The 17717-nt window shown below is 39.0% G+C and overlaps 1 protein-coding gene across 8 annotated transcripts in view; it reads left to right on the top strand.

The window, feature by feature from the left end:
• The first annotated feature begins 232 nt into the window (after nt 1–232).
• Nucleotides 233–17717, top strand: part of CHM (CHM Rab escort protein) — a 193641-nt gene continuing 176156 nt past the window's right edge. For 2 of the 8 annotated variants that reach the window (XM_031660757.1, XM_021932890.2), the window contains exon 1: nt 470–580. Coding sequence is in view for 2 of the 8 variants with exons in the window: in XM_017953980.3 (XP_017809469.1) it covers nt 295–343 (49 nt within the window). In the remaining 6 variants the exon portion in view is untranslated. Of the gene's footprint in view, nt 344–469; nt 717–17717 lie in introns of those variants that run through there. The other 6 variants (XM_031660756.1, XM_021932892.2, XM_017953980.3 and 3 more) reach the window with 5 other exon arrangements.

Below are 17717 nucleotides of genomic sequence, written 5' to 3'. Positions count from 1 at the left end.
GGGGTATCCAAGTCTCCCACATTCATCCTAGCTAACGGAATAACAATCTACATTTCTTTCCTACTTCAACCCTCCAGGCTAAATGAGCTACAGCACTCAGCCTGGAAAATCAGTCGAGCTTTTAATTTACGTGTAAACATTTTAAATATAATACTGTAGTCGCCTGCCAGGACCTTCCACCCAAGAACTACACCACCCAGAATGCATTGTTTTCCTTTCCGCCTTCCACTGAGGGAATGCCTAACTTGATCTCATTTCCACAAGTAATAGTCACATGACGCGTTTCCCGTCAAGATGGCGGATACTCTCCCTTCGGAGTTTGATGTGATCGTAATAGGGACTGGTATGTGTAACCTGGTACTTCCTGGACAAAGTTTAGGAAGACTGTCTTGTTTCTATTTTTTCTGTCAGTGGCGAGTTTTGGGACAAACATCGTGGGTCGAGGGTGGGAGGGAGAACGGAAAGGAAGTGAGGTAGTCCGGAGTCAGCGCGGGAATTGGCAGTTACAGGGAGGGGCTTGGACCCGCAGTGCTTATCGCCATTTGAGTAGGGGTTGATCTGGTCGATGCTGATTGCTGAGGTTGGTTGCTGCGGTGATTCCTGTTAATTTCCTTAGAGGGAAGTGGATATGCAGTGTCATGAAATGGAGGGTCGGGATTTTATCAACGGAGACGACTTTGGCAAGACATTATGATTCCTTCCTTATTGATTTCAAGGTGATATTCCCCATCATTTTGTCTCGCCATTTCATAGGACTTTTTCATAGATTTGTATGATCCTAGGGTACATCGCAGCTCAGGCACAGCTTAATCCTCAGTTTTACAAGAAAGATGCTCAATTATTGCCCATGTGCGTATGGATTTATTAGCGAAAGCAAACGGATTCTATTTTGTTGAGAAACCTAGGGAATTGTATTTTGTTGAGGTAGCCATTATTCCTGCTTTATGGTGCTTAAAGCATTTCTACCGCCCTAACTGAATGTGCTGAGAATAAGGTCCTGAGTTCCAGTTCAGGTGTGTGACCTTATCTAATTATTTTCCCGTCGTTTGTTCTTCATGTTTTGGGTGGAACCAGAAACTCCTCTGCAATTTCTGTTTGACATATGCAGTGTACAACACGTAGCAGAAGACATGTGGCAGCAATTTCATTTTTTTTTTAAAAATAGTGTAAGGGATGATCATTTTAGGTGGGATGAAATAGGTTGATGGGGTTTTCTACTGTTTGTAGAATGTGGTAGGCCAGAGAAGCTCTGGTGGATGGGACCCTGTCCATTGTGTTAATGAATTCAGTTCGTTGTCTTCTCAAACAGCCATGATGAGGAGCAGCCATGTTTTCAGGATGGGAGTAAAAATAATAGCTACCTGTTTTCGAATGCTTAAAATTTCCTAATCACTGTGCTAAGCACTTTACAAGCCGGACATAATCCTCACAAGCTTGTTAGAGTAGTAGGTACTCTCTGCATTTTGTAGAAGAGGAAAAGGGGACTTGGAAAGGTTGTAATTTGCTCAGGATCACACAGCTTGTACATTTCCAAAGGCCCCTTCCATCCCAGAAAAACAATCCGTGGTTCTGATCCTCAGAGTTGACCCATATTCGTAGAAACAATTGAGAAAACCTGGTTTTAGGCCTTGCTTAGTGCTAGTGTGAATTGCTTGAATTGGGGCGGGGGGCGGGGGGCGGGGCGCAGGCACTACATCTCTCTGAGCCTCAGTTTCCTTGTTTTTGAATATAGGGAAGGTAAACTAGATGGGGTTTATGTTGTCTAACAAAAAATGCCTGGGTAATAGTTCTCAGAACAGCACGGACCTGTTTATTCGTAGCCTGAAAATAACAGCATGGCTACAAATAACCTGGTTGTAGTTGCTATGAACAGATGTTGGATGAGAGCTGGAAAGAGCCAATGAACTATTCATTGGTTCTTTCCAGTCTATACTAAAACTGAGAACAACATCCATTTTGGAATAGTTGTTATACCATACTTGAGATTTATAATCTTGCTTTTTTTGTTATGTAGGAACTTGAGGTGTTTTTAACAATTTTTTTAATCAACAATTTTTCTTTCAGGTCTGGGTTCAAATTTTAATTGATGAATGGTAATTCTTATGAATGATGCTAATGCTTTTCATAAATATTTTGCCTTCTGTACAGTTCAGATTTGGAATACATCCATCCTGATGGAGTTTGTTTTGGTAGAGGTAGGAAGTTATAGTGAGTGAGCCAGAGAATTGCATCAGGTGACATTGCTTATATTTGGAAAAACACTCATATTATATTTATCCCAGTGAGTGCAATATTATTTTTCAGTGTTTGGGAAGAACTTATTTGAAGTTAATCTTAAAACTGAAATTTTTCATATTGTTTATTGGTGACACATTCTAGGTTTTATCAAGCACATTGCTTAAATTTATGATATGTAATTTTGTTTTTAGGTACATCAAAAGTGTAAAAATTGAATAAAAGAGTCATTCCCCAAATAAACGATTCCAACAAATCAAAAGTGTAAAAATTAAATAAAAGAGTCATTTCCCAAATAAATGATTCCAACAATTCTAATCATTATTTAATTTATTTTTTAGCGCGCTTGGAATATTTCTCTTGTGAAATAGTTTGCTGAAAGTCGCCTTTAAAATGTTTGCTTTATTAAATGTATTACATTGTGTAAAACATAGAAAAAGCAGTGTTTCATAGATTCAGTTGTATTAACAAAAGTAGAAGCAATAATGCATGCATCAGAAACATGAAGAAATAGGCTATTAGATATGCTTTTTAGCATATTTAGTCCTAGGTAAAATGTCCTAAAGGGACAATTGCTTCATCAAGTATAATCATGTGAAGATAATATTTTATAATCCCTTTGACCTTGATTAACTTGCATTCTCATTTTCTGTAATTCAAGATGGAAATTTTTCCTTAAGATCATATTTTCAGGAGATTATGGGAAAAATAAACTTTGTATTTTCTTAGTTAAGCCCATTTCCTTCTGATTAGAAAATACAGTAAATATCTCTTGAACACCCAAAGACAGAAGAGTAAGATAAAGTGAATTGTGGAAAAAATAGAAGAAAATGGAATAAAGAAGGAGGGTCAACTGGAGTCTCAAGGGAGAGGATAAAAATAGATATATGTGGTAAGGGTCTAGAAAGTGCTCCTCCTCAGCTTGGGCACAGAATTGTCATTTTTCAGGATATTTTGCCATTTAAAAAGCCATTTAAATGACAGTTTTGTGGATTATAGACAAGTACCATTGGTTTCAGGTTAAAAATAGTCCCAGTAACATAACATCTCACTGGAGGTGACTTATCTGGCAGCCTGTGTAATCTGCAGCACAGCAGAGCCAAGAGCTCAACAGAAGAGCAGTCAAGATGGAAGTTATAAGACCTATATGATAGTATTGAAATGCTTCATACATAGGGGAATCCCTGAGATCATCACTTAGAACATATTCATCCTCATTTTAAAAATAATTCTAGCAAGTTCAGCATATTAGAACCACCCCCTTAGAAGATACAAGGAATGTTATCAACTTCTGAAAAGACTATGTTTGGTGGGGGGGTGCTCTTAGGCATATAAATGACAGTTTATATCTGTATAGGAAAGGGAAGAGAAAAACACGTAAAATGCAAACTTAACATTAAACATCACAAAGCCCCGATAACATTTAGTGTAGTGACAGATATTCATTTTTCAGGTCATTCAACCCACGTTTATTGAGAACCTAGTCCCTTCCCTTGTGAAGTTTACTGCATTGCCTGTTCTGAGGAACTTTTTGGGCTTCCTAACAGTCATATCCCCAAAGCTGTTCTTAAGACAATGTAGGCTTTTCATTGCATCCTTCTTTCTTTTTGAAGACCATACAGAGATTCAGCCTGCATTTTTTTTCCCTTTTTAAAAGCACACTGCTCACATCTTTTGGAGTTCTTCCCCTAAGATGGGCTGCAGAGTATGTTAGCTTAATTTTTCTCCTGAATAGGATAAACACATAGATTCTTTTGATTTAAAAGTTTTATTGTTAGCCAAGCATGGTGGCGTGGGCGTATAGTCCCCCTTACTCCATAGGCTAAGGCGCAGGCATCCCTTGATCCTGGAAGGCAGAGGTTGCAGTGAGCTTCGATGGTGCCACTGCACTCTAGTCAGGGAAACAGAGTGAGACTGTCTCAAAACAAAAAACAAAAAACAAAAAAGAATAAAGGTTCATTGGCCAGGTGCAGTGGCTCACAACTGTAATCCCAGCACTTGGGGAAGCCGAGGTAGGTTGATTGCTTGCTCAGGAGTTAGAGACCTCAGCCTCCCAAGTAGCTGAAATGGGCAACACAGCAAAACTGTATCTCTGCAAAAAAATACAAAAATTAGTTGGGTATGGTGACACATGCCTGTAGTCCCAGCTACTTGGAAGGCTGAGGTGGGAGGATTGCCTGAACCTGGGAGTTTGAGGCTTCAGTGAGCTATAGTTGTGTCACTGCACTTTAGCTTGGGCAACAGAGCAAGCCCCTGTCTCAAAAAAAAAAAAAAAAAAAAGTGTTATTGCTAAAGATTATGGAGAAAGAGAAGGGATAACAAAGATAAACACGAGGGAAATTATAAGGACTACTGCCCCTAAATCCTGATTATCTTGCTAGATAGTGTTTAGCACCATACAGTAGTAGATGTGGCAGCATGGTATATGGTAATCACATGACCATTCTATTGTGTGATTTTTGGGAAAATTACAGAATTTCTTGCGACATCATTTAGTTCATCTGTAAAGTGAGATTTCAATAGTTGATCTTCAAGGTAGGGATCTACCAGCTCTAAAATTACCATTGTATATTTCTATTTATAACACCATGTCCTTGAGAAAAGGCTAAATTGTGTTCTGTGTAGTCTTTTTAAGAAGGAAGGTCAGTGTTTAATATACTTCAGAAATTTTCCTATAAAAATGGCTGATATGGTTTGGATATTTGTCCTGCCCAAATCTCATGTCGAAATGTTATCCTTATTGTTGGAGGTGGGGCCTGGTGGGAGGTGTTTGGGTCGTGGGAGCAGATCCCTTATGGCTTGGTGCTGTTCTTGTAACAGTGAGTTCATTCTTGCAGGATCTGGTGGTTTATTTAAATTTTTTTTTTTTTTTTTTTTTTTTTTTTTGATACAGGGTCTTGCTCTGTCACCCTGGTGGAGTGCAGTGGCACAATCATGGCCCACTGCAGCCTTAACCTCCTGGGCCCAAGCAATCCTCCCACCTCAGACTCCCAAGTAGCTGAGATCACAGACATGCACCACCATGCCTGGCTAATTTTTTTTTTTATTTTTGTAGAGATGGGGTCTCCCTATGTTGCCCAGGCTGGTTTTGCACTTCTGAACTCAAACAATTTACCTGCCTTGGTGGCCCAAATTGCTGGGATTACATATGGGAGCCACTGTGCCTGGTCGACTGGTTGTTTAAAAGTGTGTGGAGGGCCGGGCGCGGTGGCTCAAGCCTGTAATCCCAGCACTTTGGGAGGCCGAGACGGGTGGATCACGAGGTCAGGAGATCGAGACCATCCTGGCTAACACGGTGAAACCCCGTCTCTACTAAAAAAAAAATACAAAAAACTAGCCGGGCGATGTGGCGGGCGCCTGTAGTCCCAGCTACTCGGGAGGCTGAGGCAGGAGAATGGCGTGAACCCGGGGAGGCGGAGCTTGCAGTGAGCTGAGATCCGGCCACTATACTCCAGCCTGGGCGACAGAGCGAGACTGCGTCTCAAAAAAAAAAAAAAAAAAAGTGTGTGGCATCTCCCCACACTCTCGCTTGTCTTGCCTGTCACCAAGGGAGATGTCTGCTTCTCCTTTGCCTTCTGCTATGACTAAAAGCTCCCTCAGGCCTCCCCAGAAGCCGAGCAGATGCCAGTACCATGCTTGTACAGCCTGCAGAACCCTGAGCCAATTAAACCTCTTTTCTTTATAAATTACCCAGTTTCAGACATTCCTTTATGGCAACATAGGAACGGCCTAATAAAATACAATAACTGATTAGAAAAGGCATTTTCTTAAAAATGATAGGCTGCTTTTTTCAGAAAAGGTCATGTAAGTAGCACAGTCCCATTCCTTGATGTTGGTGAATTTAAACATTAAGGTAGTTAACCTTGACTGGCAGCTCATTGACTTATGATGATGTTGGAATAGCATCACTTCTCTAAGCTTTGGAGGATAGTAATATTGTAGGAGGTGTTGTGAAAACTGATATTTACCAAATATCTGTTTGTGCCAGCCTCAACACAAGTGATTTCCTATATATCTAACCTAATCTTCTCCCAGGATGCCTGGATGTGGTTCTCAAATCACAGGATGTCCATAATCCTCCCTGTGTATTTCCGAAATCTTCACATCTATTGTCTACAGTGGATTTTTAAAAATTGTAAAATGCCACCTATTTGTGGATCGTGGAGTGAATTCCAGCATTATAAAAATGAGGTAGACTATATCATAATGCATGTAGTAAGGATGAATGTTGTTTTTTTTAATATATATAACATATATATAACATATAACATCTATGTAATGCATGTTTTATATATATATAACATATATATGTATATACACACGTGCACGCACACACACACACACACACACACACGTTTTTGGAGAGGGCAGGGTCAAAACATTTAAAGCCTAGAGTATATTGATCAGCTGAATGACATAATGAGTAGGAGTGAAATGGTATTTCAAAAGTTGTTTAGTTTTACAAATGCCATACATTACATATATATATTTTTTCACTTTGACATGCGTGTATCTCATTTGAGCAGTATAGTGTAGCGATTGACAATGTGGCTCTGGAATCAGACACTCTGGGTTTGAGTTCAGCTATTCCACTTGTGTCATCTTAGACATTTTCCTTATTCTCTTTGTGTTTCAATTTTCTTATCTATAGGATAAACTTCACAAGACTGTGTTGAGGATTCAATGAAATAATTCCTATAAAAAAGCTTAGTAGGTGCTCATAAAATTCAGTTGACTTGTATGGTTGTAATGCCATACCGAGGTGCTTTTACTACTACTGTTATTTCGTGAATGCTTTCCAGGAAGGGGTCACGATTTTCGTGAAGAATGGTGGAAGGATTGAGTGTCTGATTTATGTTTCTCGTCTTCTCATTGGCTGCTTGGTGGGAAAGACCTTTATGTGTCTATTATCACTATTTCTATCAGATTTCTTACCTAGTGGCTTACAGGTTTTCTTTTTTTCTTTCTGTTTTGTCTTCTCTTTTGTTCACTAGCTTGCATTATTTATCATTGGTTTTCCTCATAGTTTTTGGAACAGATTTAGCATTGGTCTTATTTGAGGTATACTATGAAACACTCCCTTGTCAATGTAAGAGATGCTATAGGAGCGAAAGATAGCCTGCAGATTTTGCTGTTCCGAAAAATGCTTTGCACTTCTTCAGGCATTTGTTGATGGAAAAGTATGTTTTTGTTTGCTTCCAATACCTAGAAAAGTAAAGAGTTATCTAACTCCGGAGAAGACTCTCTGGGAGATGCTTACCCTTCTCTGTAAATCATGAATTTGAGCCAATACGTCAGAGAGAGCCACATCTGTTACCAGTTTCCTCTGCAGCATCATTTTCATCTCCCATGCCTCATGTCATTTTTCTCATTTTCTCCAGTGTTTTCATGATGTTTTGGATAACAGGCTACAGCAATTAAATTCAAATATGGCAGCTCACCATTACATTCTTGTGTTTAACATAAAATCCCAATGCACAGAAACAATTATAATTCCATATAATTGACCTGTTAACTCATGCTAAATCATCTGCTATTCAGTTTCAGTGCATTCTTTAACTAAAAAGTTAGTCTGTGCCTGTTCTGTATGTAAATATATTTCAAAGTAAAATAGACTAAAAATCACTGTTGGTGCTCATTGGAAACATTTTGGGGGCGTTTAGTTGTGGCCAGCAAAATAGGGATACACTGAAAGGTTGATGTTTTGTTTTTGCTTTTCTAATAATTTCATTTAAGGTTTGGTGTAAAAAGAGATGATAATTTACCACAGGTACTGCTTTTTTAGAGCATGATTATGAGAGCTAGCATGTTATATTGAGGGTGTTTTTGGAAAAAAACAGTTTGCAAATAGACAGGAGAAGAGGCCAGAGGCAGCTTGGCCAGTATGGTGCTTAATGTAAGTGTTTCATCTCATACTGGATTTTATCAAGAGCTGAAGTAGGTAACGTATTACTTGACTGATTTGGTTTTTATCACATTTTAAAAAGTACTGGTGAAGCAGGATATTTTCCTGACCCCCTTTGCGGGACTTGCAAAGGGGGCACCCTGTTTACTCAGCCCACTGCTTTCAGCTCTTCATAGGAGGGAGCAAGCTAGTGAACAAGGCAGGAACTGGAGTACATGAGTGCTGGAGTCGGCCTGCTGCTCTGGCGCCAGGAGGAGTGAACTGCACTCACTCCGACCTGCTGCGTTTCACCCCTCACAAGAGGAGATATGCAGTTGAGTGGGTGCAGGAGCCAGGGCAAGTGCTTTTGAACACTGGCAGGAGACAGCTCTGTGCTGGCCCCATGGTAGCATCTCGGGGGTTGGTGTCTGCCCCCCTGAAGCTCCGGAGGGAATGTTATAGTGCTCTTTTAGCTCTGCTGTGAGCAGACGACTTAAGGGTTAAGAACTCAGGGGGGCCTCTGCCTTTTTGCGTTAATCGGCTGCCTTCTACCAGTGAAGGCAAAGGGCAAGTGTGACAGCCTTTTTGTGTCCACACTCGTGGTTCCAGAGCTCTTGTTTGGCATCCAGGAGAAATGAGGTTGCATGAATGAATTGAAGGATGGTAAATGTAGGGAATTGTATTGCTGATGGAGATGGCCCTCAGTAGGAAGGGGAGCTGAAAAGGGGATGGGGCAGGAAGGTAATCTTCCCCTGAATTTCAGCTGTCTGGCTGGATTCTTCTTTGAAGTTACGCTGTCAAGGTGCCCCTCTGAAGTCGAGCCACTTCTCTCCAGTGTCCGACTGTAGTCTGCAGTGTCCAACTGCTTCTCCTCTCTCTGCTGGCTGAGCCTGGGGTTTTTATGTACACAGGATGGAGTGTGGTGTGGACCATGAGTAGTTTTGGAAAAGGCAACATTTGCACGGGAAAACAGGGATATAAGTTCTCACTTAGTGCCATGGTTTCAGGCTTGAGGGTGGGGTTTTCTCAGGGACTTGCCCTTTTCTGCCTAGAATTTCCCTGCCTCCTGTCCCTATCACTAACTTCTACTCCTTCTTTTGAGTATTCTTACCTGTCTTTTTTTTTTGGTCCAGGCCAGTGTTCTCATTGAGTTATTATGGCTATTAGTTAATGGCAGTTTTAATCATTTTATATTGCTTTGAAATGTTATGAATCATGTTTCTGTGATCTGGCTTTGCACATTTGTTAAACTAGTCTTTTATACGTAGATTTAAAATCATCATGAGAAAATTTACACAAGCTATAGAGAAAATAAAGTTTTATACATGGGTATCAGGCATATTAAGAAGATGCTGAGCTGTGAGTTCAAATCCTTATTTTCTGCACCTGTGTTACTTTGGTTTCCTCTATGTAAGCAAAATCAATGATAATTAGAAAATTATTTCTAGTACCTACAACACACTGTCAAACACATGAAAAATATTGTCTAACATTTGTTATATGCCAAGCACTTTGATAAGCCCCTGCAATGCACTGTCTCATTTTCACAGTAACCCTGCGGTAGATAGTATATCATCTGCATTTTACAAATGTGAAGCCTGAGGCTTAGCTAAGTTTGACGTAGGTGAAACAGTTAAGACCGAAGTTTTTCTGACTAAGGTTGAGGTATTAGATTAAGATTACAGTATTAGATTAATACTTAATTAGTATTAAGGTATTAGATTGCTAGAATCTTTCAGTTGAAAAAATAGCTCATAGTATCAAGATTAGATTGTTTTGCCCTGGGTTTGTGGTTGGCAGTTATTTTATTTTGGAGAGTTACCATTGTTGACACTAAAATCCTGATTCCAACAGTAGCCTCATGATGTCAGCTTCTTATTATTAACAGCATCATGACATCTGTGTCAGCTTGCAAACCTTCTTTTGATGAAGGTGAACAGAATGACCTGGTTGTGTTTATCCCTTAAAACCAAAGAGAGAATCCACCACTAAAGCAATGGCCAGAAATGGGATCAGAGATTACAGTTACATTTTAAGACATGATTTGCTTCTGTAGGAATTCTTCATTGATCCTGTAAAGATCTCAGTTAATTTAGAAAGTTTATTTTGCCAAGGTTAAGGATGTGCCTGTGGCACAGCCTCAGGTCCTGATGACTTGCCCCAGACGGTAGGAGCACAGCTTGATTTTACACATTTTAGGGAGACATGAAACATTAATCAATATATGTAAGATGTATAATTCATTGGTTCCATCAGGAAAGGCCAGACAACTCGAAGTGGGGAGGAGGCTTCTGGGTCATAGGTAGATAAGAGACAAATGAGGAAGAGTTACTTATGCCTTAGTCTGTAGTGAAACAGTAGGGCAAAGGAAGCCATCAGATACGCATTTATCTCATGGGAACAGAGGAATGACTTTGAGTTCTGCCTGTCCTTTGGTTGTCCACAAGGAATTTCCTTATTGGCAAATTGTGAGGGAGGTATGTAGCTTTTTAAAAAACCTTCGTAGCGATCTTATTTAGGAATAGAATGGGAGACTGGTTTGCCCAACACAGTTCCCAATTTGCCTTTTCCTTTTGGCTTAGTGATTTTGGGGAGATTTGTTTTCCTTTCACAATCCCAAGGTACATAATTTCCCACTGAAATATTTGTGCATGTGCTGGGGTTTGCCATTTTATGTCTTTTTTAGTGTTCTTTGCTTGCAAATTTAATTTTCAAGATTAAATATGGGACTCATTGTCCTGTTTATGGAGCTTTTTTTCATTTGGTTGACTATTCTTTTGTTTCCTACAGTCTTCAACAACTGTCAGTGCTTACAATGGATACACCACGCATCTTAATTGACAGGATGGATATGGTAGTACCTTTTTTGGTCCAAGGGCCTGCTCATTATAAAAAGTAGTTTATAAAGCTGAAAAGTTTTTATCTCTATTTTTTGTAAAATGATTTTCATGATAGGATTTTATATAAAGGGGAAGTTTTTTTGGTATGATTTTTATAACATTCTTGAAATAAGTACTCATTCTCTTTCATCATCTATTTTAGACTCATAGCTTTATGAGTAATGCAGTAAAGATCATGTTTCTTCTGTGGTACATTAGTAAAATATGTTCTGAACACAGAAGCTATTTTCCTTGTCACTAATTAAATATTATGTTAAGTTTGAAGAGCACTGGGCTGGGTTATACTTTGCTGTGAAAAGATCATTTTGGTCACTTAAATTACAATAGAAATATTTGTGTTAAGAAAATTAAGTAAAAATTAGGCCAGGCACGGTGGCTCACACCTGTAATTCCAGGACTTTGGGAGGCCGAGGCAAGTGGATCACCTGAGGTCAGGAGTTGAAGACCAGCCTGGCCCACTTGGTAAAACCCTATCTGTACTAAAAATACAAAAATTATCCAGGTGTAGTGGCAGGTGCCTGTAATCCCAGGTACTTGGGAGGCTGAGGCAGGAGAATCACTTGAACCCGGGAGCTGGAGGTTGCAGTGAGCTGAGACCGTGCCATTGTACCCCACCCTGGGTGACAAGAGTAAAACTCTGTCTCAAAAAATAAAAAATAAAAAAAAAAGAGAAAATTAAGTAACAATTAGTTGTAGTAGAGACTATTTCCTGGCAAGGTTAAGGTCTTCAGCAAACATTTACATTTATTTAACAAAACTTTAAGAGATTTTGAATTGATGTAGTTTTCTCCATTTAGATAAAAAACAGGGTATTACATCCATTTTTAAACATTTTACCATGGAAAATTTCAAACACAAAAAAGTAGAATAAAGTAACCCTCCACCTACTAGTCTCCTAGTTTCAACAGTTGTCAACTCATGGCCCGTCTTGTTTTCTCTGTAATGAGGACTAAGCTCTGATTTTTTATCTTGCCCAAATTCCTACCTAAGGGATCTCGGGAGTCCTGCCCTACAAACCATAAATTCTCATCAGATAAGTTTTATTTGAACCTATATATCGTGACTTATTTTTCCATCTGACTTTGGCGTAACATTATGAGACAAGGGAAAAATATTTAACCCCAAAATATATTTCCTTGTCATACCTTGAAATTGCCCTGCAAAGTCTCTTGTGGGAAAAATCCATATTCTATAGAGAATCCCCTTTCCCCTTTATTTGCTTCCTTTCTTTCCAGATCCAGGAGGTAATCAGCTAAGAGCCAGGCACCTTTTTAGGTCCAATAAGAAACATTTTACAACCTGCTCTGTCTCTGAGGTCTGCTACCTGAGAGATTCCTCTGCACAATAAAACTTGGTCCCTACAATCCTTTATTTTAACCTGAGCATTCCTTTCCATGAACCCCAGGTCTTGAGATAAACTCAACCAATTGTCTGCCAGAAAGTGTTTAAATTTACCTATAGCCTGGAAGCACCTTCCTCTGTGCCCCCACCAACTTTGTGTTGTCTCGCCTTTCTGAACCAAACCGATGTATTTCTTAAATGTATTTGATTGATGTCTCATGCCTCCCTAAAATATATAAAACCAAGCTGTGCCCCAACCACCTTGGGCACGTGTTCTCAGGACCTCCTGAGGTCTGTGTCATGGGCCGTGGTCACTCATATTTGGCTCAGAATAAATCTCTTCAAATATTTTACAGAGTTGGCCAGGCACGGTGGCTCACGCCTGTAATCCCAGCACTGTGAGAGGCCGAGGTGGTCGGATCACCAGGTTGGGAGACCCAGACCATCCTGGCTAACACGGTGAAACCCTGTCTCTACTAAAAACACAAAAAATTTGCTGGGTGTGGGGGCGGGCACCTGTAGTCCCAGCTACTTGGGAGGCTGAGGCAGGAGAATGGTGTGAACCCAGGAGGCAGAGGTTGCAGTGAGCGGAGATCGCGCCACTGTACTCCAGCCTGGGCGACAGAGTGAGATTCCGTCTCAAAAAAAAAACAAAAACAAAAACCCACAAATATATATTTTACAGAGTTGAACTCTTTGTGTCGACAGTATCTGACAGTATCTTCCACTGTTTCTCTCATTTCACAATCCAATCCTCTGTTATTTTGAAGCAAATCCTAAATATCATATCATTCTATCTGTATGTATTCCAACATATATCAAAAAGTGTAATGGCTCTCCTTTTTAAACATAACTGCTGTTTTGTTTAACATGTGCTTAACACTTGTATTACATGCCCTCCTTTGCATCTTCAGTGTTTTCTAAGGCATCTATCCATTTTGTTTCTTTGGTCTTGTGCTCTTCCTAGTTTAGTTTTCATATCTGAAATGATTTTGTCTTTAATTTGTTAACTCCATTTTTTCCAAATGTTCCTGTCACCTTACTTTTGAGTTTTTCTGATTTTGATTCATGTTGTTCTCTCAGAGCTGCCACCATTTTGTTAATTTCTTTTAGCACATAATGCCATAGGCTATATTTTTCATCTAATTTGTGAGGCTTTCTGACATTCTTTTATTGTCTGTCAGGTTGTTATTTTCTTCCTTATTCCCTTTGGTCCTAATGTACATTGAATGTGGTTCAACTGAGATCCTTTTGCGTTGCTCATTTTTAAGTGAAATAAGTTCTCCCTTTGTTTTCAATAGGAAAGGTAGGCCAGTAAAACCATTCAAACGGTTTTGCTGTAGACCTCTCTTCTGTGTTTTCAGGAAGTAATCAAACATGTAGCCTGAAATCTGCCGGCTCTGGCTCTGTTACGCTCCCCTAGTTTTGTCTAGACCTTCTTTTTCCTTTGCCTCTATTTTCCCTGTTCTGCTGAATTTGGATTAGGTTCCCGGCAGTTACTCCTCAGTGCAGGACTGTCCCCTCATTCACAAGGTGAAGTCTGCAGAACCCCTTCCCAGAGTCTGCTGCTGTTCTCAGAATGGCCTGCCAAGCTTCCAGTGAGTGCCTGATAGCAGGGCTGTAACAATTTTTTTGATCTTCTCTTGATTTCCTTTTGCACACTTTCTTTTTCTTTTTTTGTTTTGAGACGAAGTCTCACTCTTGTCACCCAGGCTGGAGTGCAGTGGCGCGATCTTGGCTCACTGCAACCACTGCCTGCCGGGTTCAAGCGATTCTCCTGCCTCAGCCTCCTGAGTAGCTGAGATTACAGGCACCTGCCACCATGCCTGGCTAATTTTTGTATTTTTAGTAGAGACGGGGTTTCACCATGCTGGCCAGGCTAGTCTCGAACTTCTAACCTCAGACCATCTGCCCACCTCAGCCTCCCAAAGTGCTGGGATTACAGGTGTGAGCCACCACACCTGGACTGCACACTTTCTAATACCATGTGGGTGTTACAGCTATTGGTGGCTTGTAACTACCCACTTCTATTTTGGGTTCATGATGATATTGTATCACCTGGCTTTGTTATGGATATTGTCCCTGGGAGTTTGGTTTGGGTATCCTGATTGTACTGTCTGTTTTTATGGGCGTTATAGGGGAGAATCAACAACTGCTGCCATCTTTACAGAATCCTCTTTTTATCTTTCACTTTATCATTTGCTCAAGAATAGAGGTCAAGTTGTTGACCTAGCATAAACATTCACTTTTCAGAACTTGAAACAAACCTTTGGGTCACTTATTCCAAGCCCTTTATTTTATCTAATAAGGATATCTATAAGGAATCTGAATTCCAGAGGTTAAGTGACTTTCCTGAGGTCACAGCTATTGAAACCTCAGGAAACTCTTTTTATTAGCCATTCCTAAAGGCTCACACCATAGTGAAGTTTTACAAATTAAAATAAATTTTCCAAGTTAATGTTTTAGTGGGTAGTCTATTTTTCAAAAAATTCTAAAATTACATGGCTATAAATACACATTTTCTTCCATGAGGAAGAATTTCGGAGATTTTAAATTACATTTACTAATATGTTTAGTATTTTGTGGGGAGGTCAGAGTGAATAAAAATAATTGTCAATTTAAAAATGATATTTTTATCTTTATGTTGTGGTAGTTCCCTAGGCTACTTTCATTTCCAATTTTTCCCTTTTTATGGTAGCCACTAAAAAGTAGACTTAAGATGTAAATATTTAATATAGAATTTAAGATAGGTATCAACAAAACTTATTTAAACCTGGGTTGAAATTTAGTTTCTGCTTAATTTTGTGATGTCATTATTTTTTGAGTGGCTGCAACATGAGTTAAGTATGTAGTTTCACCTTTGCATTCATTGCTCAATCAAGTTTTGCTTGCCAGCAATTCTGTTTTTCCTAAAAAAGAAGTTACTCGTTATTAAAGCAGTCACAGTAAAATTTCTAGTTCTATGTAATTTTCTTTCCATTCTGGTCTTCACTGGTTATAAATAACACATGGAATGACTTTCAAGGTAGAAAGCAGGAATCCATTTTGAAATGTTCTGTAAAATAAAGAGTGATTTATGGTTTCATATGATTTGAGCTGAAAGTACTTGGGCTTTACCAGGTCATCAAAGTCCTGTCAGGGGAATCTGTTATTTATTGTTCAATATGCTGGGAGTGGTGTAAGTAGTTTATTTTATGTTTATCTTGTGTAAGCATAGTGTTAGGAAAAATCAATCCCAGATACTAATACATTTTAAGAATATATCATGGGGAACTAACCTAAATATTATAGTTGTAAATGATGAGGTTTGACATTAAGAATTTGGATTAAAGGGAGATTTTGAAAAATGAATGAATAATGGTTTTATCCCTGTAAAATATTTTAGGTGAGATTCTTGGGTCCTGATTTTAACTTAGCTCCTTCATTTGATAATGAAACATCTCTATTTTATCTAGACAGGTTTTTAGAAAATTGCAGAAAGCTGGTACCATACATGTTAGTGTATGATGATATAACATCCATAAGCTTCTAATTTTTTTTCTAGCTGCCACCTTTGTAATGGAACCGCAACTGTAAAAGGCATGATGGAGGAAACCTCGGTTTCCCCCACTACAACTGTTATGAAATGCTAATTTAATACCTAATATTTACCTGTGTTTAATAAAAATGACTTGCCAAAATTGTTGTCTTGCATCAGAATTATACACGCTTGCTTATAATACTGTGGCAGAGAAGTTTTTTGGTACAGCCTCTCTAATGAATGTAATAGTTATATTTAATGATGTGAAATGTTTAAATGATATTAAATGTTTGATGAACCTCTTTAATTTACATGAGGAAAAGGTTATTGGACTTTTTAAAAAATGATTTTAAGTTGCTAGATCTTTGAAGATAACTTAAGTAGATGGTAAGCAAGTGATAGCTTTTTTCCTTCAAATAGCTAATCTTATTGAAGGGGAAGGAAGAGGAGGGAAGAGAAGCAACATTTATTGAATGTCAGTGACATGCCAAGAGCCACTGTGTATAGTGTTTAATATCATTTTGTACCTGTTCCTCCCTGCACCCATATGAGATGTATTATTAACTCCATCTTACAGTGAAAAACATTGCACTTGTATATTTGTGCTCACACATTTTACAGAGTGTTTCCAGGGGAATGCTGTGTGATTTGACCCTAATCTAGGTTATCTGTATCTAACTCATGTCTGGCTTTTCCTCGTGGGAGAGACTGTATAGTTCAAAATAAGCACATACATGTTTCATGTAAATGCCTCACAAATTGTGTGAACTTGAGTAGTTGTTCACTTTTTTAAGACCAAAAAGTTTTAAGTATGTTAACTTTTCCTAAATAATTTTTTTTTTTTTTTTGAGACAGAGTTTTTCTCTTGTTGCCCAGGCTGGAGTGCAATGGCATGATCTCGGCTCACTGCAACCTTCGCCTTCCAGGTTCCATCCATTCTCCTGCCTCAGCCTCCCGAGTAGTTGGGATTATAGGCATGCACCACCACGCTTGGCTAATTTTGCATTTTTAGTAGAGACGGGGTTTCTCCATGTTGGTCAGGCTGGTCTCAAACTCCCGACCTCAAGTAATCTGCCCGCCTCATCCTCCCAAAGTGCTGGGATTACAGGTGTGAGCCACCGTGTCCAGCCCTAAATAATTTTTAAAAACCATGAAGCATAAAGCTCCAGTTTTATACAAGTTTATCTCCTTGCTTTGACTACATTTTTTATTTTTATGTTTTGAAACCCTGATTTGAGCATGATCTGGCTAAAGTCCTTTCAAGACTCCCTATTCCTTAGAGGTTCAAGTTCAGATACTATAATTTGGCTTCAACCTCTTGGAAATTTTTTAAAATTTTGTTTTATGTTGATAAGAAGACTTGACATGAGATCTGTGCTCTTAACAAATTTTTTAAGTGTACAATACAGTGTTGTTAACTACAGGTACAAGTCGTAGAGCAGTTCTTTAGAAATTATTCTTCTTTCATAACTGATACTTCATGCTAGTTGATTAGCGACTCCCCATTTCCCTCTCGCCCAAACCTATGGCAACCACCATTTCACTTTTTTATTCTGTAAATTTGCCTATTTTAAATACCTCATATAGGTGGAATCATGCAACATTTGTCCTTCTGTGACTGCCTTCATGTTTGTTGCAACAATGTTCACAATGGGTAAGATGTGAAAACAACCTGAATGTCCATCGAGAGAAGAATGGATAGAGAACTGTGGTATATCCATATAAGGGAATATTACTTGGTTATAAAAGAAAAGTAATGAAGTACTGATCCATGCTGCAACATGGATAACCCTTGAAAACTTTATGCTAAGCGAAGTAGGCCAATCCAAACACTTTT

Source organism: Papio anubis, chromosome X, assembly GCF_008728515.1.
Source record: "Papio anubis isolate 15944 chromosome X, Panubis1.0, whole genome shotgun sequence".
NCBI classification, from domain to species: domain Eukaryota; kingdom Metazoa; phylum Chordata; class Mammalia; order Primates; family Cercopithecidae; genus Papio; species Papio anubis.
This window is presented reverse-complemented; position numbering and strand designations above follow the sequence as displayed.